This window comes from Bos taurus, chromosome 4 (genome assembly GCF_002263795.3).
Source record: "Bos taurus isolate L1 Dominette 01449 registration number 42190680 breed Hereford chromosome 4, ARS-UCD2.0, whole genome shotgun sequence".
Lineage (NCBI taxonomy): Eukaryota > Metazoa > Chordata > Mammalia > Artiodactyla > Bovidae > Bos > Bos taurus.
Window position 1 is genome coordinate 7,208,410 of NC_037331.1, and position 25,289 is coordinate 7,233,698.

The following is a 25,289-nucleotide window of genomic DNA, read 5'->3' on the forward strand; positions in this document are numbered from 1 at the left end:
CTAAGTTAAGAAGCCAGAGCTGAGTTGGAGATGAGCCCTGAGACTATCCCAGTCTCAAGAACTGCACTGATGCCCAAGTGGCTAGAAGAGTGGACGGTAACAGGGGCTGATCATGGAATCAAGACAGACATTTGCTTATCATGAAAAACAATTCCCTCAACTGTCCGCAAACTCTGAGGGCCCAGCAACTGCAGGGGGCCAAGGCCCTGACGTCACAGAGCTGTGAATGGAGGTCTGCTGGGGTCTGAGCAACCACAACCGAGGTGACACTCCTACCACACACAACCTCTAATAGTGAACCCCAAGAGTGGAGGGGGCTTCCCAAGACGATTTACATTGTTCTATTACATAGGCCAGGTGCCCAGCATGGTGTCAGACACACAGTCAGATCTCAGTGAAGATCTGTTGAGTGAAAGCAAATACACAAATATATCATGATATAGTGATTTTTTGCTGGTTTTGCTGATATATTTTTATATCAGCAAAAAATCACTGATATATTTACCCCAAGTACCTAGAACTAATAAACAGTAGTCGAATGAATGAATGAAAAAATACTACGCCCAGAGCCTTACAAGCACCATCATTGCTGGGGGAAACGTGATACTTTTAAGTCAATTTTCCATGACTGAGACTAACTAACACATTTATGGGCAAATCACTTTTCAGGTAAGTCTACCTGGTGAAGAAGAGGACAAAGATAATATGGCTTTGCTTCAGGGACACGGAACAGCCTTGCAAAGACCCAGAGATCCTGGTCCCGGTTCTGCTTTCCCACCTCCTGCCCTGATCTCAGACTTCCTCTGAGATCTGTGTGTGACTCCAACTGCCCCCAGCTATTCCAAGTTCATGGTTTCACGTCCACTCCAGGATGAGAGGTCACTGAGAACATGGGCAAAACCTGAGTGACAGCAGCCAGGGAGGCAGCCCACCCATCTGGCTCTCCTGAGCTCGTTCCCAGGACTCTCTGAGGCCGACCCTACCTGGTTAGTACAGGAAGTGTATGTGCTCTGGGCTCCCCTCGATCAGGGGTGCATGTCTGACGTGGAACCAGGGTGCCTGCTCTGTGTCCCTGAGAGCCTCCCACATGGGTGTATTTCAGGGTTCCATGGAGGAAGAGCTGAGGCCCAGATCCTTGAACGGCTCCCAGGGTGAGGTGCTGTCTCAGAAGCTGCTGCCCTTCAGAGAGCTCTCTGCTGTCCTGGAGAGAGATGCTCCTAGTCACGTGGTTATGGCCAGCCTGAGAGTGAAGGTCAAAGTGTCTGGAAGCCTATGTGTGAATCCAGCTCCCCATCCATGCACCAGACCTCTGACCCCATGGAGTCGAATTGTCTCACTTCCATTCTCTCATCTAGAAAACAGGCTCATAGAACGAGGCCCCTGACAAGGGGGTCAGAAGCCTGAGTACATGAACCCCTGAGGAAGCAGGTGCATGAACATCCAGTGAAAGTGAGGTTCCACATGGGACAGGCCCAGAATGAGGAGCATCCTTGGTGTGAAGATGCTCACAGATCTGGGGAACGTAGACAAAGCAAATGAAAAATCAGAACACAGGTGTACCTAGAGATGACCACACTAAGGAAGTCAGACAGAGGTAGACAAGTATCATATGATATCACTTCTATGTGGAACCTAAAATATGACACAAATGAAACAGATTCATAGACATAGAGAACAGACTTGTTGTTGCCAAGGGGGAGAGGCAGAGGGATAAATCAGAAGCTTGGAATTAACACATACACACTACTCTATATAAAACAGATAACCAACAAGGTCCTACTGTATAGCTTAGGGAACTATAGTCAATATCTTACCCAACAATGGAAAAGAATATGAAAAAGAATGTACATATGTGCATAATTGAGTCACTTTCCTGCACAGCAGAAATTAACACAATATTATAAATCAACTATTACCTGAAAAAGTAAAGAATCAGAACATGAATCTGCAGCACTTATTACACAGAAATACAGGGTGAGAGGTGACACTGACTAAGCAGAAATGACTTCATTGTTTCACGCACATTAGGATCCCCTTCACATCATCAGAAATGGCAGCCCTCCAGGGGTATTCTCCTAGAATGTTGTTTAATGCACGCTAAATTCCAATAATAGTCTAATATTCTCACCATAAGCATGTATACAAATTAATGTTTAAAAGTTATATTTGCACTAAGCCATTTCAGCTTTACTCTAGAGAATCAGAATTGCACAGTTCCTTAAAAAAAAAAAAAAAAAAACCACCAAAGAGAAAATGTTTCTGAAATAGATTGCAAACTCCGCAGGATCTCTCTAGAATACTTGATAAGACATGCAGACAGAAAATTATACAATCACAGCATCTTCAATAATTGAGAGAATCTTTGTAGAATCAAATTATGATATATCTAATTTACATTATTCTTACTTTCTCACTTCTGCCTATAACCTACACTTAATGCCAATGATCTAAATTCCACGAAGGATTTATTGGATTCGTGCACTTTCCATTCTAAAAGCTTTCAAAGTAGCAAAGGAGTCATTTGTGTATAAACTCACTCATCCCTCTCACATTTGCAGATAACCGATCACATCCACATCATTTGCAAAGCCAGCAATTACGTAAAGACAAATAAACAGCATTACCTGTCACTGAAGATGCCTGTAAGAAGCACTCAGTCACTATTGAGAATCAGCATTTAGGTACCACAAACGTTCAGTGTAACATATGCAATAAACAGTAAAACAGGCGAGTAGCAATGGACTAGTGGAATAAGAAGTGTACACATATATACTGTACAAGCCAGGGAGGAAATAAGGAGGGAGTGACTCAGTGATGGATACTCATCAGTTTTATTCAGCTTCCAGAGGCTCCTCTGCAAATCGCTCACACTCATGGCATTCATTTAAAAAAAATATTTATTTAGTTGCAGCATGCAGGCTTTTGTGAAATATATCTCCTGCCATATAAACAAACAAGAATGTCAAAGCTATCTGCGATTCCTGCCCTCCAAATGTGAATTTCTGAGCCATGCAGACGATAAGTGTGCCACTCCCTACTCGACAACTTAAGGATGTCACAGTCATCAGTGATTATAAATCTACCCCAGGGTGAGCCAGTGAGCCCTAAGGGAATTCAAGAAAGAAAAGAATACCTTTGTAAAAATACAGGATGCTTGGCCTTAGACAGCTGAGATGCATACGAAAGAAATGACTTCAATAACCCCAGACTCTTGCATCTTTCCATACACAGAAGAATACTAAATTCTTTAACTTGATGTCTAGTTTTCCTTACTTAACAATAATATTTGATGTTCAGGCTGCCTGCCCCCTTTGTTGCAAACATCAATATAAACTGACCTACTGCTCAGGGCTACTTGGGATGCTGTCTCCAGGGCTTGAAGTCCTAAGATTTTCCCACCAAATAAAACATCTCTACCTTCAGTCTGCTTTCAGGTTGTGACTATTTTTTAAGTCGACACTTTGTCCATGGCATGTGGGATCTTAGTTCCCCAGTCAGGGTTTGAACCCAAGTTGTGTGCACTAGAAGGCGATTCTTAAGCACCGAATCACCAGGGAAGTCCCCCATAGCATTCCTAGTAGTAATGCTCTCACATCAAGCCTCCTGAGAAACCTGTATGCAGGTCAAGAAGCAGTAGCTAGAACCGGACTTGGAACAATGGACTGGTTCCAAATTGGGAAAGGAGTAGGTCAAGGCTGTATGTTGTCACCCTGCTTATTTAAATTATATGCAAAGTACATCATGAGAAACGCTGGGCTGGAAGAAACACAAGCTGGAATCAAGATTGCCGGGAGAAATATCAATAACCTCAGATGTGCAGATAACACCACCCAGCAGCCTAAAGAGCCTGTTGATGAAAGTGAAAGAGGAGAGTGAAAAAGTTGGCTTAAAGCTCAACATTCAGAAAACTAAAATCGCATCTGGTCCCATCACTTCATGGCAAACAGATGGGGAAACAACGGAAAGAGAGAGACTTTATTTTGTGGGCTCCAAAATCACTGCAGATGGTGACTGCAGCCGTGAAATTAAAAGACACTTGTTCCTTGGGAAAAAAGCTATGACCAACCTAGACAGCATATTAAAAAGTAGAGACATTACTTTGTCAACAGAGGTCCATCTAGTCAAAGCTATGGTTTTTCCAGTAGTCATGTATGGATGTGAGAGTTAGACGATAAAGCTGAGCACCAAAGAATTGATGCTTTTGAACTGTGGTATTGGAGAAGACTCTTGAGAGTCCTTTGGACTGCAAGGAGATCCAACTAGTCAATCCTAAAGGAAATCAGTCCTGAATATTCATTGAAAGGACTGATGCTGAAGCTGAAACTCCAACACTTTGGCCACCTGATGCGAACAGCTGACTCCTTTGAAAACATCCTGATGCTGGGAAAGATTGAAGAGAGGAGGAGAAGGGGACGACAGAGAATGAGATGGTTGGATGGCATCACCGACTCGATGGACATGAGTTTGAGCAACCTCCAGGAGCTGATGATGGACAGGGAAGCCTGGTGTGCTGCAGTCCATGGGGTATCAAAGAGTCAGACACGACTGAGTGACTGAACTGAATTGAATGAGAACGTAACATATGGTACACGGAACTCTACTCAATAATTTGTGGTGACCTAAATGGGAAGGAAATCCAAAACAGAGGGGATGTATGTATACACAGAGCTGATTCACTCTGCTGTACAGCAGAAACTAACAACATTGAAAAGCAGCTGCGTGCATGTGTGCATGCTCTGCTATATCTGACTCTGCAACCCCATGGACTGTAGCCCATTAATCTCCTCTGCCCATGGGATTTCCAGGGCAAGAATACTGGAGTGGATTGCCACGCCCTCCTCCAGGGAAGCTTCCCTACCCAGAGTTCGAAGCCATGTCTCCTGCATTGGCAGGTAGATTCTCTACCACTGACCCACCTGGGAAGCCCTAAAAAGCAACTATACTGCAATTAAAATTAAGTTAAAAAAGAAGCCTGGTCATCAAAGAGAATGGCTTTTTTGTGGTTTTAATGTCTGTCCATCCTGGGTAATGTCAGCACAAGAAGGGAAGGGTCTTTAGCAAATGTAGAAGTTTCTAGCAGCTGGATGGATGTCCAGTTACATCAGACTTCATAACAAGACAAATTCTGGAGATCTGCCTGCAGACAGTCTCAGCTGCCAAGCTGTGCTCACACCAGGGTCCCCTGCAGAGGCAGATGGGACTAAGGTAATCATTCTCCTCCTGACTTCTCCCTCTGAGCCTCTCTACATAATTCAGCAAACGCCCCATGGAAAACGGCCACTGCAATTTACTGCCTGACCTGATGAGTGCTGCCTGGAGAGATGGCCAAAGAACTTACGCATGAGATCCCAGGAGGGAAATAGCACCATGAAAATGGGGACCCTCAGAGCCTGCACCCCGCTCAGCTGCCCTCTGGACAAAGATCACAGCTTCAAAAAGCCCTTTCTGGCAGCAGGAAGTACTCTGTTCCAGGCCCACAAGCAAATGCACTTGATGCTATCTGGCTGGAGTTTGAAACTCCTGGGGTGTAAGGGGGATGGGTCCTCTTAGAAGATGTGATTAAAGCTCTTCTGAATTTCATTTTAGAGAGTTCCCAAATAATCTCTGTGGACTCCAGTCAGACCCTATGTAATACAGCCTTTAAAACAATAAGGGAATAATGAGAAAAATGATTTTCTTAGCACAGAGGAATTAAGAGGCAGACTCCCTCCCCTTGTTGAGAAAATGCTTCAAGAAGCCAGATTCAGGGCAAAAGTCTCTGGGGCCTGAATGTGGCTAAAACACTCCTGCTGGACACCAGGGTAGATACATGCTGCCTGCCAGAGGAGTGTGGAGATGAGAAATAGTGGGTGCAGGATGGCGCCAGGCAAACGGGAAGCTCTGTGCTGCTCGTGCCCACCTTGCCCCCAGCTCCATGTTCAACAACATCAGGGAAGTGACTAAGATCGCAGTACACTGGAGCCTGATGTGTTTGGGGGCACATGATGAGAGGGTACACGGCTGAGCTGACCTCGTCCCAAGGGTGGCGGCAACTGCACTGGACCTAGACTAGCTAAAATGATCTTAAAAAGAGGAAGAAAGCTGAGGGACTAATACAAATTTCAAAACGTACTCAAAAGCAACAGTAATCAAGACAGTTTCGTATTAGCATCAGGATAGATATATAGACCAATGAACAGTATTGGGTCCAGAAATAAGCCTGTGGGCCTATGGTCAACCCATTGAATGGTTCTGACAAGGTGGTCAGAACCATTCAATGAGACGAATAATGTTTTCATCAAATTGGTCTGGATATACAGCAATACCAAGAGTTAACACATATAGTTTATGCAAAATGGATCAAATATCTAAATGTAGGTGTGTAAAAATGCAAAACTCTTAAAATCATACATAGCGATAAATCTTCACTTTCTCTGATTTCACAAGAGATTCTCAGATATGACAAAAAAAAAAAACATGAAAAACAAAAGAAAAAACTGGTAAGTTGGGCTTTATCAAAATTAAAGATATCTGTGCTTCTAAACGGAGAAGGCAATGGCACCCCACTCCAGTACTCTTGCCTGGAAAATCCCATGGAAGGAGGAGCCTGGTAGGCTGCAGTCCATGGGGTCGAGAAGAGTCGGACACGACTGAGCGACTTCACTTTCACTTTCACTTTCATGCATTGGAGAAGGAAATGGCAACCCACTTCAGTGTTCTTGCTTGGAGAATCCCAGGGCCGGGGGAGCCTGGTGGGCTGCCGTCTATGGGGTCGCACAGAGTCGGACATGACTGAAGCGACTTAGCAGCAGCAGCTGCAGTGCTTCTAAAGGTGTTATCAAGAAAATGAAAAAGCAAACCAACAAGTTGAGACAGTAGCACTGGCATATATACACGACCACGTGTGAGACAGCCAGCTAGCAGGAAGACACTGCTTGGCACAGGAAGCTCAGCTCAGTGCTCTGTGACGACCTAGAAGGGTGGGAGGATGCGCATGCGCGGCACAAGATGCTCAGCTCAGTGCTCTGTGACAACCTAGAAGGGTGGGAGGATGCGCACGGGAGCCCCGAGTGGCAGGGGACAGACATACCTATGGCTGATTCACACTGTTGTACAACAGAAACTAATACAACATGGTAAAGCAATCATACTCCAATTAAAAAGTGCATTTAAAAATGAGACAATACTTGCAAATCACCTATCTGAAAAGGGACTTGTACCTAGAATGTGCAACTCTTTCAATAATAAAAAGACAACCTAATACTGTTTAAATGGACAGAAGATATGAATAGGCATTTCTCCACAGCAGACAGGCAAGTGGGCAACAAGCACGTGGACAAATCAAAACCACAAGATACTACTCTTCACTGGGACGGCTAGAATAAAAATTCAGATAATAAAAAGTAATGAACAGGATGTAGAGCGATTACAAACTTCATTCAGGGCTGATAGGAATGTACAGAGAGTTTGGAAAACAAACTGACAGCTCCTTTAATGTTTAAGCACAGAGTTCACGATATGAGCTGCTTCCCTGGTGGCTCAGCTGGTAAAGAATCCGAGAATTCCATGAACTGTGTAGTCCAAGGGGTCACAAAGCGTCAGACACGATTGGGTGACTTTCACTTTCACTTTACTATATGATCTAGCAGTTTTCCTCAAAGGTATATATCCAAAGAAATAAAAGATACGCCCCTAAGAAAACTCCTAGCTGATTGTTTGTAGCAACAGAATGTATAACAGCCAAAAGGTGAACATAACCCAAACGCCCACTGACAATGAACAAACAGAAGTGTTGTATGTTATTTGGCCTTAAAAAGAAATGAAGTACTGATAACACAAATGAGCCTTAATGAGTGAACGCTGCAATGAGTGAACGCTGCTGGTCAGAGAAGATCATATATTATGTAATTCCATTTATAGGTCAATAAGAGACAACTTTATAGAGACAGAAAGCAGATCAGTGGAGGTTAGAACTAGAATGAAAAGAAAATTGATCGCTAAAGGGACAGGGTTTCTTTTTGAGATGATGAAAATGCTCTAAAATTGGCTGCGGAGAAAGTTGCACATAATTATGAATATGCTAAAAAGCACTGAATTATACACTTTAAGCGAGAGAGTTGTATGACACGTAAAGTATATTTCAATTAATCTGTTAAAAGACAAAGAAAGGATGCCACTGTTTTGAAAAACCAATGACAAGTGGTTGGGACTGTAGTAGATTGTAAAAGTGTTAGTCACTCGGTTGTGTCCGACTCTTTGTGACCCCATGGACTCTAGCCCACCAAGTTCCTCTGTCCATGGAATTCTCCAGGCAAGAATACTGGAGCGGGCTGCCGTTCCCTTCTCCAGGGGATCTTTCCAACCCAGGGATCAAATCTGGGTCTCCCGCATTGCAGGCAGTTTCTTTACCCTCTGAGCCACCAGGGAAGCATGGCTCCAACATGACACCCTTTGCCATATCACCCTGCTGAGTTCTTGCCTTAAGGGGTGAGACTGTTCTCCTGCTCTTTTTCTTAACAGCCATGTGACACGATTTGCAGGTGCGATGTGACCTCAGGCTTGAATCGTACTTGTGCTCTCTAGACATTTTCCTGTTTGGAAAATGCTCAGACACTGATTCTGGAAGGAGGATGTGTTACAGGTGGGACAGAGCCAGCCCCTTTGAACCATCCAGACCAGCCCATCTGCAGCTGCTGGAGGATGAATGAAAATCATATCAGCCACTGCATCTCATAAACTTCACTTTGCAGCTGTTTACAACAAAAGCTAACTCATGCAAAGTTTTTTTTTTATGCTTTTGATAAAAGAGAGCCCCAAATCAAATTTGTAAAATGCTTCTCAACTATGAAACCTTTAAACCGTTGTGGCCTCATGCATTTTCTTCAAATGCACACATACACCAACACACACACTTACATACACACATACAAATATACATACATGCACATACACAGACACACATGTACACTCACACACAGAGAAAAACGTACACACACATACACACAGAGATACATATACACACACACCTAAATTTTAGGCTAACTGAACCCAGAGTAAATAAACTTCCGAAATTTTAGTCCTGAAGTATTTGAAACCTGAAATACAGTTGCGACCTAGTTTGCAGTTTACCGCACTGAGCTGACCTCCTCACGGTGCTGTGCTCCGTCACACAGTCATGTCCAACTCTCTGTGACCCCAGGGACTGTAGTCTGCCAGGCTCCTCTCTTCATGGGATTCTCCAGGCAAGAATACTGGAGTGGGTTGCCATGCCCTCCTCCGAAGGATCTTCCAAACCCAGGGATCAAACCCAGGTCTCCCGCATTGCAGGCAAATTCTTTACCATCTGAACCACCAGGGAAGCAAAGTTCTGGGCTAAGAGGAATCCATTTCTTTGGCTAGCCTGGGTATTCCTGGGCTTATTAAGCTGCATTTGCAATCGGAATTCACCATCCTGCAGTGCCCGCTGAGCTTTGGAGTGGCACATTTTTGCTGTCTATGTGCACATTAGTTCTTGGCAGGTCAGGCTACGTCAGTACTGGGTCTGGCTACCCTGCAGGGAAGCGACAGGAAAACACTGCCAAGACTGAGCAGCAATTGGGCCTGCATCACGCACCTGATGGTTCCTGTTCATGGAGACACTGAGTAAGACAGAGCCTGTTTCTAAAAGCAGCCAACAAAGGACAAACAATGCAGAAGGTTCTGGGAGAAAGCAGGCTTCATCCGGTCCAGAGATCAGTGGGAGCTGGATAGAAATCTTTATCAAAGGGGTTGATTGTTGTTATTATTCTTCATTAAGCTGAGCAGAGCCTAAATTCTCCCACAGTCTCATCTGACTGCTCTTTTAAAGTTCAATCAAAGCAGCCTGGAAGAAGATATCGTCTAGCAAAGGTATCCCATGCACTACAGAGTTTGCGTTCATTCACTCATCTATTTATTTGTTCAACAAGTACCCTGAGCATATGTCATGTACTGTCCCGAATGTCAGAGATACAGTAATAAAAACAAAGGTCTACTGTCAAAGGATTTACATTCTATCAGGAAGAAGTTTAAAGTAGTAAAAACCACGAATGTTGTGTTTTATATGTCAGAGAGTGCTAGTCTGTTCAGATTCATAAATGAGTGGCAGAAAACCCAGAGAAGCAGGATATTAGCAAGTATAAAATCTGAGGTCAGGCAACCACAAAAGGGTAAGGCCTTTCTTTGGCCCATTCTGTCATATTGCTCTGCTCACAGGTCTCCATTGCTGAAGTTGCCTCATGGTCCAAGATGGCTGCTTCATCTCTAACCATCACATCTGCATTCACATCAGAAGCAAGGAACGAAGAGGCAGAAAAAGCACACGCCCTTCCTTACAAATTCATATCCTTGAAGTTGCTAGTACCTCTTCTATAATCTCTTTGCCCACATGTACAGAGAGTGAGAGCTGGAAAGTGCATTCTTATTTCCAAGTGGCTATATTGCTAGCTAACATCCAGGGGCTCTCATGCGTCTATGAATAGGTGGACTACATACAGGAGATCCAACTGGAGAGTAACTTTTGAGAAAAGAACTGAGGAAATAAAGCACAATTTGATCTCAGGGCGTCCTAGCCCTCAAGGTAGAAATAAGCTCACTGTATCCAGCTACTTCTTTCCACAGTACCACAAAATACGTATGATTGTCCCCATTAAGAGAAAGAAACAAGCTTTCAGAAATGTTAAATAACTTTTTCAAAGCCCTAGAGGTGATGTTCCAAGTCTGTCTGTAACATCAGACTGACTGACTGGCTGCATCTCATCCAGCCATACTAGCTTTCAAAGAGGAGTCAGCCCATGTTTCAAAACGAGGGGAGTCTGTTCTCTCCGCAGAGGCAAGAGAAGAAAGTTCTACAGAGGAAGCTCCCAGCTGGCATCGCAGACAGACGCCCAAGAGCTCCCAGCAGCAGAGCTCTGTCATGCCGTCAGTTTGGGGTGAGTTGGGGAGACAGCCGTAGTATACGGATCTTAGGAGTTGAGAATTGAGTTCTAAAACTGGTTCAGTTATAACTCTGCGTTCTGAGCCAACTGCCGAGCTTGTTTAGGTCTGAGCTGCGTTATGGTGAAGCGGGCGAATCACAGCTCTTTAGGCTATTAAATGAGATGATGGGCAAACAGCACTTGACAAATGGCCCAAGTTCAGTAATGTTTCAGGAAAGGTAAGCACATGGATGAGAGCCCCGCCCCACGACATCCAAATCCGCAAAAGTGACAAAGGTGGCCTGAATCCAGCTACCCCCTGCCTCTGTCTCCCGAGAGAGTCGAGATCACCATCAGCTTTAGGCTTCTCTCCCTGTCTCCTGCCACAGCTAAGAGCATCCGGGCAGAACACAGCATCCTTTCTTCCTTAGGAACCCCTGGGCAGCCCCCAGGCTCACAAAGAACACGCTCCTAGCTCCTCCCTCTCAGCCCATCCTGACTTCGTGTTTCTCCCCTGACATCACCATCTTCCACCTCCCAGATCCCAAGGCTAGTAACATGACAGCTCCTTCTCTCCTATTGCCTCAGACCAGCTGGCTGTAAAGCTCTATTCTTCTTCTGCCAAGCCTCCCCACCAATGCTTTCTTTCCCGCCTGCCCTGTTCCCAGCTGACTCCAGTTCATCTTAATTAACTTCCAGCTAAAGAACAAAAGTCACCTTTTAATGGACCATTTCTGCTCCTGTTTCTTATTGCTTCCCTTTGTTCCCTAATTTTCCACCCCAGAATTTAAACCTCCCTTGGTTTAACCCCAAACACTGTCTCCAAGTGGACGCCCCCATTATTCACCCTGCACCTGTGTGACAGTCCAGCTCTTCTCAAATGTGATTTGCGTTACTCATCTCCATGACTCTCCTACCACCAGAAGAGCTCACACAGTTGATTCACCTCCCACAAATACACCTGGTTTAAATGCCTCCTTCTCCAGGAAGCCACCCAGGCAATCCATCATCTAAAACACTGGGCTCTCTCCTCCTAAGTTTTACTATGAGTAGCACTTATGGTATCTTATGTAAGCTTTTATTTGGGCTGCACCTTATTCATCTATCCAGCTAAAGACCCTGTGACTAAGGAGACACCCAATAACAGTTGCATCATACAGCATTTTGTCCACAAAATTACCTCACTGTGTTGCATTTACATGTCTTTGTAATGTGTGTCCATCTGACACCAGACTTACTGACATAAGGGACCAGGCTCAAGTTGGGGTCCTGACACAGGCCCTCATCAAATGTGCATGAATGAAAAGGGATCACGGTGTGAGTCTGAATCCAGGAAAAAATCTCCCATCACTTCCATTGCACATCTTCACTGTAGGCAAGAAGCAGTCCCACAGTTCCCAGGGAAAATATGAGAAAATCAAAGCACGGTGCTCCCTCTGGTAAAGTGACACTTTGGATGACATCCCTCATGAGCCGAATGTCCAAGACCAGGGATATCGCCCAAGAAGTCCAGCGGGAGAGGAGCACGTAGATCAGAAACGCCTGGAGCAACACTGAGTGTGTTCAGGCAACTCGGTGTCTTCAAAGCAAACAGGATAACAAACTACTCGCCTCTGTAAAGTGCACACATGCTGAGGAGAGCTCAGTCCTTTCTCTCAAAAGAACCATTTCTAGTAAAGAGAATGAATTCATTGTTTTTAGAAGTGGTGAAATGCTTCTAAGCAAGCAAAACGCAGACCAGTAGAATCTTGTCCCCCGTGATTCAAAAGCTCCGTGCCACGGCAGAAGTCATTCTATGCACCCATGTACAAAGTGCCTCCTCCTTTGTGAAGATGATATAAACACACAGAATCATCAGATATTTCATTTTTAAGTGAGCCAGTTTATTATCAGGCCATATAATCTAAGTCTAGGCTTTTATGTATGTGGTAATGTTTTGTAGAAGTAATAGATTGAAGTTGTCATGCTTAAGCATATGGTGTCACATAGGTGATATATTAATTTGCAGATGCCCAGAAAGTCACAGTTTGAGAACTGAAACATCATTGTACCTCCTCTTGTCTCTTCGCAGAAAACTGATGGATAAATCCTCCAGGTTATTCTTTATATTTTGTGCTTCCCTCAGTGGCTCAGTTGGTAAAGAATCCGCCTGCAATGTGGGAGACCTGGATTTGATCCCTAGGTTGGGAAGATCCCCTGGAGAAGGGAACGGCTACCCACTCCAGTATTCTGACCTGGAGAATTCCATGGACTGTATAGTCCATGGGGTCACAAAGAGTTGGACGCGACTGAACGACATTCATATTCTTTATATTTTAAGTAAAATAGCAACATAAATGACGGATGAGCACATCCTTTGAGGTTTGTTTCATTTTCTTTCTCAGTTCCTAAAATTTGCATGTCAGACAACTCAAGGAAATGAAAATTCTCATCATCTTAAGTAGTCTCTTTAAAATCACATAAAGTTTTATTTTGTGTATACATAAGCAGCCCCATCTTCCCTCTCCACTTAAACTGGCCCAGCAGACTTCAAAGTGTAAACTCTGTGCTTCAGAAATGTGACTCATTTTTCCTTCCTGGGAGGACCGCTTTTCACCTTCAGACTTAACTCTCCCGCTTAAGCCAGTCCCAAGGGAGGGAAAGCAAAGGGGTGTGATGCACGGCTGTTACGGTCCCTCCCTGGTGGGTCATGAACGTGCCCACAGCCTGCAGGTGATAAGGCAGCTGCCCAGACTCTCAGGATGTGCTCCATTACAATCTACATCCCTCACTACCTGGGACGAGGCACCAGTGCCCACAGAGGTCGGTGTTGGTCATCCCTGGTTACCAGGTAGCCACCGCTGCCTCCAGCTTTCCTTTATACAGACATACACACGTGCACACGATGTACAGACATATATTCCATATCACACATCAGTCTTGTACCAGAAGCCACAGATCACAGCCCATTGAAACTGACAACCACTCTCAACTGAGGAAACAATCCTATCAGAATGTGACGCTGCAGAGAACCACCCAGCATCTACCTCCCTTGTCTTCCTCATAACAGAAATCAACTTTATTTCATTGGGGAAGCCCCTAGCTCAGGTCTATATTTCTTAGCCTTTCTAGTAGCCAGGGTGACCAACAACGTATAAGTGAAAGTCGCTGGGCGGGACTTGGAAAAGCCTGCTTGAAGAGGGGACGGTGGCATGGGCCCTTTTTGCCTTTCCCTCCTTCTTCTTGATTCTTGTCTAGGACATGGATGTGACGGGTGGGTGGAGCCAAGCAGCTATTCTGGGGACCAAGCAAATTGTGAAGACTCAAGCCAAGTGAACAAGTGCCAATAACCAGTTGCTTCTGGGTTTTTACTACATGTGAAAATGAATATGCCTAACAAATATTCTTCTATGTGTCTCATGTTCTGTTACTAATAGATAAATGTATCTCACAACTGACACAAAAGAGAACCTGAAAGATCCAGAAGAGGAAGGAGAAAACCACTGGAGGAAGGTCTCAAGGGGAGGAGATCATGTCAGTATCAAATGGATACAAGAAATACACTTGATAAAGAAGCAATTTTCTTCCTCAAAAATAGGGACATAGGAAGAGAAGAATGTTGAATAAATATTTAGTGAGACCCCACTGAAGCATCTTTCAGACCTGGAAATCAGAAGTTAAACGTTAAGTGGGGGGTCAGATTCTCAGTAACAATTAGAATATGCAGAAACACACCAAGAGGAAGGCTGGTGTGGCTGAAGACCCGGCACGCATCTGCATCCATTCTCATCTGTACAGCCCCAGGTTGCAGCCAGCGGGAAGCCAGCCTGGTGCAAGCTGACCACCCGGGGGCTCAGCAGTCAGATGGACCACAGGTGAGCCCCAACCTCACCCTGGCTCACTCCTGTACTTGTTAGATGGGGATGGTCAGCCCCAGTGCTTGGGCTCAAATCCAGCTCTTCCATTCACTAACCAGTGACCTAGAGAGACTCCCAAATGTTCCAGTCTTACTTTCTGTGCCTGTAAAAGTAGAGAGGCCATAATGTCGGCTCCTGGGTTGGTCATCATGGTCATGAGGAATAAGTTACCTGATACACATAAAACCCCTGAAGAAAGGAATGGTAACCCACTGCAGTATTCTTGCCTGGAGAATTCCATGGACAGAGGAGCCTGGTGAGCTACAGTTTGTGGGAATCGCAGAGTCAAACACGACTGAGTGGCTCACACAAACACACATGTGCACGTGCACTTAACACCAGCGTCTGGAATGCACTCTACAGGTGTCATCTCTGGGTATTACTACCTAGCAAGCTAGATGATCTATACACAGTACTTAGTCCAGCAGGGATGAAAACAGGAATCAATGGCCACCAGGGAAGAAAGGCAATTTGGAACTTAGAAGGGCTGACCCAGAGCCTGGGGAAGCGAGAAAGGGCAATGGGTGTGACTCCCTGGAAGGGCCCAGTCACCGAGGAGAGGTGGTCTGGGACTGCGGGCTATAGTCATGCTCTATACATTTCAGAGAAGGCGACTTCTTTAACCACAGGCTTCCGATGTAGCTCAGCTGGTAAGGAATCCTCCTGCAATGATGCAGGAGACCCCAGTTCAATTCCTGGGTTAGGAAGATCTCCTGGAGAAGGAGATCTACTCACTCCAGTATTCTGTCCTGGAGAATTCCATGGACTGTATAGTCCATGGGGTTGCAAAAGCTGGACATGACTGAACAACTTTGACTTTCAAAAGGAAAAGGCCAAAGGATGAGGGACATGTTCCCAAGTTTCTTGACCCTAAAGGGGTCCTCCAGGGGCGCCAGGAACTCTCCTGCTCTGATTGGAAACAGGGGACAAAGTAAAGTGGCATCCAAGCCCCACAGCCACTGAGCACAGGCATGACCTCCACCCCCAGAGGCTGGCGGAGGAGGGATGATGTCCGGGAGGTGGTCTGGCTGAGCGCAGAAAGGCAGGGAGTGCAGACAAGACTGAGGAGGGATCTGAGAGGAGCTCTGAGATGGCAAGAGCCCTGTGGCTGGATGGGGGCAGGGACACACACCTCTAGCCTGAAGCAGAGGCTGGGGGGTGCGGGGTATGGGGAGGCACAGAGATGGGGTAGAGACGGGGGCGGAGCCAGGGCGCCACCCTCCCTGAGAGACCACACCTCAGAAAGTCAGTCGTAGACCCTGTGGGTCCTCCTGGCCCACCAGTCCCACTTTTAGCCAAATCCTCCTGTCTCCACAGCAGGCAGGCTAAGGATGCGATGCTGGCTGAAGCCGGGACCAGCAGAGCCAGAGCCTGGGTAAGTCCCAAGAAGAGAAACCTAGCAGTGATCAGGCTCGACTTGGTTTGTTCTTGGCTTGCAAACACAAAAAACATTTAAAAATAAATTAGAATGCCAGCTCTAAGGTTAAACACAATGTTTATAATTAACTAACTAATTGAAGTCACTCAGTCATGTCCAACTCTTTGCGACCCCATGGACTGTAGCCCACCAGGCTCCTCCATCCATGGTATTTTCCAGGCAAGAATACTGGATTGGATTGCCATTTCCTTCTCCAAACACAATGTTTAGTTGTTTAGAAATATGACTTAAGATACCTTAAAAAGTTATAAAAAGAAGGCCTGGAACCTGACAAAATAGGATGTCCAATTATTAACAAAGGAGTGAGTCTAGAGTCTGGCAACATGAGGGCTCCTGGGAATCAAAGCCTGAACATTTCAGGACCACATGCGCATCTCTGAGGTGGTTCTGTTGGGTTCCCTGCACCAAGGCATCCAGGACTGGCTCTCACTGCCCCCAGGTTCCATCCCTGAGATGGCACGGATGCTGAGCCCAGGGCGATGCTGGCAGACAAAGCACCCAGGCGGTGTTATCCAGGAGTGTCAGGTCTCACTGGAACCAGGTGGGTCTGGCACAGACAGAACTCCTGGCAGGGAGGAGACAGCTCCTGCCAAAGAAGAGACAAGCAGTAGCTGCGAAGACACAAGGCAGAGAAGTGCTGAGCCTCAGAGAGGCCAGAGGCCCCGTGCCCTGGCCAGGAAGGAGGGCGGTGCGGGCGGCTTGGTGGGGTGCAGTCATGGCTGCAAGGTGTCCAAGCAAGCGGGAGACAGTGAGGCAGGAAGAGGAGGGGTGTTCAGAGGATGTGGGGGACCCCAACCTGCCATCTTCACAGTGTCCTCCAGGCCCGCTGGCACCGGGGTACCATTTCTCACATCTGAGCTGGACCAGACTGAGGCTGGAAGGAGAGGAAGATGCTCTTCTCACTAGATCCTGGAACTTATGCAAAATGAGATTACCCAGGGCCCAGAGGACGAGCCTACAGGAAGAACCATCCCCCAGTGTGTGCAGAGCTAGCCCTCATCAGGCCTGTTCCCAGCCCATCCCGCTCACGGTCTCTCCTCTAGCTGACGCAGAGCCACACCTTGGAAGTCAGGGAAAGGGCAGGGCTATAGCCTGAGCTACCCTGGAGACTCTGAGTTCCAACCTCAGTTCTGCCCGCATGTCCAGCCATCTCTGACTGCCTGAAGACACGGGGGAAAGTGCAGGTGAGATGGTGCTTCGCAACCAGGGCCATGTCTGGGGACATGCTGTGCTGTCATCCCCAGGCTGGGGGCGCTGCCGAATGAGACACAGGACAGGCTCCGCTGAAAGAGTGATCCACCCCAAAATGAAAAGAATGCAGGCTTGTGAAACCCAAGGTAAGGCCAGAAAACCCATGGTCGTTCAGCCATATGTATTGTTCAGTTGCTCAGCTGTATTTGACTCTTTGAAACCCAATGGACTGCAGCATGCCAGGCTTCCCTGTCCTTCACTATCTCCCTGAGTTTGCTCAAACTCATGTCCATTGAGTCAGTGATGCCATCCAACCATCTCATTCTCTGTCATCCCCTTCTCCTCCTGCCCTCAATCTTTCCCAGCATCAGGGTCTTTTCCCACCAATATTTAAAAATCAGCTATTCCCAGGGTGGATTTCACTCAGCCCAATGATTCCCTTTAATTTCAACATTAAATCAAAGCATTCTTTAGCTGGTGTACATTCATCCCTCTTACGTGTTCTCACATCCAGTATTTATAGAGATGTGTCTATTATGCAATCAAGAATCCAATGCCCTTTAAACAGTCTCCCCATGGTACTTTTACCTGTACTCAGAGACTTCTCTATGACCCCCAACCAGAGCAGTCCCCTCTCCTGGACCCATGGTTGCTACCTCTCCTGAGATGCCCACCTACCAGGCCTATGAATGCCACAGGCACCATGAGCTCACTTCTGAGACTGATGGGCACCCAATGGGAGAGACTCCATTGGGCCAATCTGGTACCTCCCACTGAGTTCAAGCCTCACACCTCTGCCCAGAAGATGTGACAAAGCCCTCGGTCCAATCATCTTCTAGTCTGTGGGCCTCATGACAACTCATATTTTGATGAATGCATTTAAAACAGGAGGGATGGAGGAGGTGGGAGGATGGGCATGCAGCAGGATGCTGGGCTGAGAAGCTCAGAAAGGACTTGGGGAAGGGCTTGCTCTTTGGAGGAACATTCTCTGATTGGGCGGTTCTTGGGGTCTGCCCCTTTGGGTCCAGGAAAGGAATTCAAACAAGCAAAGGTGGAGAAACCAACACAATATTGTAAAGGAATTATCCTCCAATTAAAAGTAAATAAATTCTTTTAAAAAGAAAGGAATCAGACCTAACACCATACACAAAGATATACTCAAAATGGATTAAGACCTAAATGTAAGACCAGAAACTATAAAACTCTTAGAGGAAAACATAGGCAGAACTCTTGACAACAAAAACCAAAGCAATATCCTCTATGATCCACCTCCTAGAGTAATGGAAATAAAAGGAAAAGTAAACAAGTGTGACCTGATTAAACTTAAAAGCTTTTGCATAGCAAAGGAAACTATAAGCAAGGTGAAAAGACAACCCTCAGAATGGGAGAGAATAATAGCAAATGAACCAACTGACAAAGGATTAATTTCCAAAATATACACGCAGCTCATACAACTCAATACGAAGAAAACAAACCCAATCAAAAAGTGGGAAAAGACCTAAATAGACATTTCTCCAAAGAAGACATACAGATGACTAACAAACACATGAAAAGATGTTCAACATTGCTCATTATTAGAGAAATGCAAATCAAAACTACAATGAGATATCACCTCACACCAGTCAGAATGGCCATCAAAAAGTCTACAAACAATAAATGCTAGAGAGGGTATGGAGAAACAGGAACCCTCTTGAACCACTGGTGGGAATGTAAATTGATACAGCCATTATGGAAGACGGTATGGAGATTCCTTAAAAAACTAGGAATAAAACTACCATATGACCCAGCAATCCCACTCCTAGTTATATACCCTGAGGAAACCAAAATTGAAAGAGACACATGTATCCCATTGTTCATGGAAGCACTATTTACAACAGCTAGAACATGCAAGTAACCTAGATGTCTATCGACAGATGAATGGATAAAGAAGTTGTGATACATATACACAATGGAATATTTCTCAGACATAAAAAGGAATCCATTTGAGTCAGTTATAATGAGGTAGATTAACTCAGAGCCTATTATACAGAGTGAAGGAAGTCAAAAAGAGAAAGATAAATATCGTATACTAAAGACCAGAGATCTCTTCAAGAAAATTAGAGATACCAAGCGAACATTTCATGCAAAGATGGGCTTGATAAAGGACAGAAATGGTATGGACCTAACAGAAGCAGAAGATATTAAGAAGAGGTGGCAAGAATACACAAAGAACTGTACAAAAAAGATCTTCACGACCCAGATAATCACGATGGTGTGATCACTGACCTAGAGCCAGACATCTTGGAATGTGAAGTCAAGTGGGCCTTAGAAGGCATCACTACGAACAAAGCTAGTGGAGGTGATGGAATTCCAGTTGAGCTATTTCAAATCCTTAAAGATGATGCTGTGAAAGTGCTGCACTCAATATGCCAGCAAATTTGGAAAACTCAGCAGTGGCCACAGGACTGGAAAAGGTCAGTTTTCATTCCAATCCCAAATAAAGGCAATGCCAAAGAATGCTCAAACTACCGCACAATTGCACTCATCTCACACGCTAGTAAAGTAATGCTCAAAATTCTCCAAGCCAGGCTTCAGCAATATGTGAACCGTGAACTTCCTGATCTTCAAGCTGGTTTTAGAAAAGGCAGAGGAACCAGAAATCAAATTGCCAACATCTGCTGGATCATTGAAAAAGCAAGAGAGTTCCAGAAAAACATCTATTTCTGCTTTATTGACTATGCCAAAGCCTTTGACTGTGTGGATCACAATAAACTGTGGAAAATTCTGAAAGAAATGGGAATACCAGAGCACCTGACCTGCCTCTTGAGAAATCTGTATGCAAGTCAGGAAGCAACAATTAGAACTGGACATGGAACAACAGACTGGTTCCAAATAGGAAAAGGAGTTCGTCAAGGCTCTTTATTGTCACCCTGCGTATTTAACTTCTATGCAGAGTACATCATGAGAAACTCTGGACTGGAAGAAACACAAGCTGGAATCAAGATTGCTGGGAGAAATATCAATAACCTCAGATATGCAGATGACACCACCCTTATAGCAGAAAGTGAAGAGGAACTAAAAAGCCTCTTGATGAAAGTGAAAGTGGAGAGTGAAAAAGTTGGCTTAAAGCTCAACATTCAGAAAACGAAGATCATGGCATCTGGTCCTATCACTTCATGGGAAATAGATGGGGAAACAGTGTCAGACTTTATTTTTAGGGTCTCCAAAATCACTGCAGATGGTGACTGCAGCCATGAAATTAAAAGACGCTTACTCCTTGGAAGGAAAGTTATGACCAACCTAGATAGCATATTCAAAAGCAGAGACATTACTTTGCCGACAAAGGTCCATCTAGTCATAGTCAAGGCAATGGTTTTTCCAGTGGTCATGTATGGATGTGAGAGTTGGACTGTGAAGAAGGCTGAGCGCCGAAGAATTGATGCTTTTGAACTGTGGTGTTGGAGAAGACTCTTGAGAGTCCCTTGGACTGCAAGGAGATCCAACCAGTCCATTCTGGAAGAGATCAGCCCTGGGATTTCTTTGGAAGGAATGATACTAAAGCTGAAACTCCAGTACTTTGGCCACCTCATGCGAAGAGTTGACTCATTGGAAAAGACTCTGATGCTGGGAGGGATTGGGGGCAGGAGGAGAAGGGGATGACAGAGGATGAGATGGCTGGATGGCATCACTGACTCGATGGACGTGAGTTTGTGTGAACTCCGGGAGTTGGTGATGGACAGGGAGGCCTGGCATGCTGCGATTCATGGGGTCGCAAAGAGTTGGACACGACTGAGCGACTGAACTGAACTGAATGCATATATACAGAATCTAGAAAGATGGTACCAAGGAACTTATTTTCAGGGCAGCAGTGGAGAAACAGACATAGAGAACAGACTTAGGGACATGGGGAGAGGGAAGGAGAGGGTGAGATGTATGGAGAGAGTAACATGAAAATTTATATTTACACGTAAATTTACATGTAAATTAGATAGCCAACAGGAATTTGCTGTATGGCTCAGAAACTCAAACGGGCTCTGTATCAGCCTAGAGGAGTGGGATGGGGAGGGAGAAGGGAGGGACGTTCAAAAGGGAGGGTTATATGTATACCTGTGGCTAATTCATGTTGAGGTTTGACAGAAAACAGCAAAATTCTGTAAAGAAATTATCCTTCAATAAAAAAATTAATTAAAAAAAAAGAATCAGAGCAGCAAGAATGGCGTGTCCATGGAAACCACCCAAGAAGAGGCAGTGGGAAGGAGGGAGGCAGAGGGAAGACCTGGACCTGGTCTCGCCCCCAGGCTCAGACATGACGTGATGGCTCTGAGGCCCAGGGGGCACCATCTTCCCCGAGCTGCCTCCTGAAGCCCCCCAACACCCGGAGGAGAGAAGTAGGCACCGCACTGATGACCCCCAGGTTTAGAAGCCCAGCATTCCCTTTTATGATGAACCCTGTATTCTTTATCTCAATATTATGGAAACACATGCACTCAGTGTGTCACAAGAATATACCAACTTTACACATCATTTTTTGAATGTATTAAGTTCAAGGTTCCAGTCAATCACCCACAAACTATCTCTCTTAACAAAATTGTACTATTCATACTTACTGACCATCTGTTCTCAATCCTGTTACACACTGAAAGTGATAGTTGCTCAGTGGTGTCTCACTCTCTGTGACCCCTGAACTGTAGCCCACCAGGCCCCTCTGTGCATGGAATGGTCCAGGCAAGGATACTGGAGTGGATTGCCATTCCTTTCTCCAGGGGATCGTCCCAATCCAGGGATTGAACCCAGGTCTCCTGCATTGCAGGCAGATTCTTTACCATCTGAGTGACATATTACACATTATCAGACATGAAACTCAGCAGCAGGTGAGAGCATGCAGACCAAAGTGGGGAGAGGATGCTCCTCCAGGGACCTTGCTCACTGCCACTTCCAGCGAGGTCAGGAGACCTCCTGAAGGGCAAGAAGCCAAACTCAGACATACATCACCCAGCAATCGGGCAAGGGCTGTAAAACTTTATGTGGGCATTCATAAAGGTGAGGGAGCGTGAAATATTATTTTTCTTTTGATGATCCTTATTAAAGGTGAGCAGAGCACATTCTGAGAGAAGTTTCCAGCAGGCTATCTGATGAGGGATTGACCTGAAGTGAGAGTGAGCAGGGCAGACAAGCAGTGCCCCAACTCTGAGCCACCGGAAAACAGCGATCTGCTTCCCAACTCAGCATCTCGATCCAAGCATTCATTGTTATGTTCTCCATAGAATAAAAATATTTCAACCTAATATATAAATTTACAAATTTGTTACAAATTTAACAAATCTCTGCTTTGGAATTCCAAATTTAAAAACGTTGACTAAATAAAAGAGATTTATCAACATACATGGATAAATTACTCTAGGTCAAAAGGGACAGATTAAACAACACATTTAAAAGAAATGACAGGCAGACCTTGGAGACACTGCAGGTTTGGTTTAGGCCACCACAATCCAGCAAATACCACAATTACAGGGGTTACATAATTTGGGGGGCTTCTCAGTGCATATAAAATTATGCTATACTGTAGTCTATTAAGTGTACAATAGCATTATGTCTAAAAATGTACATGTGATGTGAAGTTACTCAGTCATGTACAACTCTGAGACCCCATGGACTGTAGCCTGCTAGGCTCCATTCATGGGATTCTCCAGACAAGAATACTGGAGTGGGTTCCCAATTCCTTCTCCAGGGGATCTTCCCAACCCAGGGATCGAACCTGAATCTTCCACACTGCAGACAGACTCTTTACTGTCTGAGCCACCATGGAAGCCCAAAAATGTACATATCTTAATTTTAAAAAGATTGTTGCTAAAAAAAAAATGCTATCATCTGAGCCTTCAGTGACTCATAATCTTTTTGCTAGTGGAGGGTCTGAAATACTGCAAGAATTACCAAAATGTGACACAAAGACAGAAAGTGAGCAAATGCTGTTGGGACAATGGTACCAACTGACTTAGTAGTGCAGGGTGGCCACAAACCTTCAACTTGAAAAAAACGCAGCATCTGTGAAGTGCAGTCAAGTAAAACGCAATAAAATTGTGGCATGCCTTATAAACTTTGAAAACAGCTTAGGCAACACTGAATTTTTTTAAGTTATATGAATACCTAAAAACACTCATACAACTTGATTATAGAATCATTAATATTCCAAAGAGTAAATGGAAAAAAAGACAATTAACCAAGGAAGAAATCTAAGCTATTAAAGCACAAAGTCTCTAGTTTATTAGCTGAACTAGGAAGCAACCACAAGGACCATCTTTCACCACCCTAAATCCATGGGGTCTTTCTCCAAGTGCAGCACAGGTTACTTACCCGCTCTGGGTGAGGGATATGTCAGTACAATCTTTCCATGAGGTTTTGTGTATCAGTGAGGATGCTTTTGGTCCCATTTCATCTTGACTCTGCAGTGGTATTTCAAACCCTCCCAATATCACCACAATAACAGTGGGTGTCCTTGGGGGCAGAAGACCTTGTGGGGAAATGCTGGGCTCTGTGGGGCTGAGAGTGGGCACCCCCCGGCGATGGTGTTTCACACATACCCTTCCCATCGCAGCCTCCGTCTCCCCTCCCAGGCCATGAGGGGCCTGCACCATGCCAACCCTAGTGCCCCTCCGGTTATAACGGGTCCAGCTACAAATTCACAGCAGACACCTAAATGAAAAGATGGCACGCACCTGTTTTTGATGTGCTGTGGGGAACCCAGGCATCGAAAGCTGCCGTGGACCATGATGGCAAGCCTTGTGCACACAGCCTCGCACTCCTCCATGCTGTGGGAGACAAGACCAGGGGTGAGCGCAGCCCCAGACTCAGGGCTTGAATCAACAGGGGGATGGGCGAGGAGAGACACGCCATTACTGAAAATCAGCTGACTTTCCATATAGGAACCTCCCAGAACTCAAAACAGCACTCTGGAAATGGTTAAGGCTTCATTTACATGGCCAACTACACGAATTAACTAAAATATAGTGGTCTTTCCATGTCCTAGGAAAAACTGTTACTGAATATATAGGAGAAAACCTTTTAGCAATAGCACAAAAATGCAAAATAGATCAGAAAGACCTTCATAAACATGTGGAATTCTTATGAAAAGAAAGATTTACTGATGGAAAATGAAATTTTGAATCAGTGGGAAGATATATAAGAAAGAGGGAAAAGAGCAAATACAGTTTAAATGAGAAATTGTTTAAAAAAATCATTATAATATAAATAATATAATGTAAGTATAAAATGTAACAAGTATAAATTTTGTATAAACTATAAACAAAAGTCATACTTTAATACAGTATGTTATATATAAAAAATAACAATGTAATTTATAACTTAGCTTGTAATATAATTTAATATTATGTTGATATGAAGTATGTTATCAAGATTTAAAATTTACAATTATATCATTCTAAATATATAAAAGTATAATATAAATTTTAAGAAGAATTTAGTATAATACTGATCAAAAGTTTATCACTCCCCACAAGAAAAACTGTAAACAATTTAAAAAATACACTTTAACACTATTTAGAGAGAGGTAGAAAAAGGTCAAACAAGAGAGAAGTAAAATAAGTCTCATTCCAGAAAATATTAACATTTTCTTAAATAATTAAAAAGAGACAGTATGCTAAGGAATTACAAGGAAGATCTTTGGAACAAAATATGACAGTGCAGATGAGACATTAGTATTTTAAATACAGACTAGAGCATGGAACGTGACTCCACGCATAAGAGCAGTGGAATAAACTGTGAAGGGAAGTTTTATGTACTTGACAATGAAAAGCTACAAACTTCTAATAAGTATGTCAAAACACAGCAAACTAACACTTAAAAACCTGCAACAAA

General features: G+C 44.6%; 1 protein-coding gene and 1 long non-coding RNA gene across 2 annotated transcripts in view; one reads left to right on the forward strand and one right to left on the reverse strand.

The window, feature by feature from the left end:
• Nucleotides 1-25,289, reverse strand: part of ABCA13 (ATP binding cassette subfamily A member 13) — a 374,331-nt gene that overhangs the window by 4,443 nt on the left and 344,599 nt on the right. The window contains exon 59 of the mRNA XM_059886027.1: nucleotides 24,131-24,223. Coding sequence (XP_059742010.1) covers nucleotides 24,131-24,223 — 93 coding nt within the window. The remainder of the gene's footprint in view (nucleotides 1-24,130; nucleotides 24,224-25,289) is intronic.
• LOC132345062 (uncharacterized) lies at nucleotides 12,845-14,532 on the forward strand. The gene is made up of 2 exons (XR_009494165.1): nucleotides 12,845-13,008; nucleotides 14,330-14,532. It is a non-coding gene; the product is annotated as an uncharacterized lncRNA (long non-coding RNA).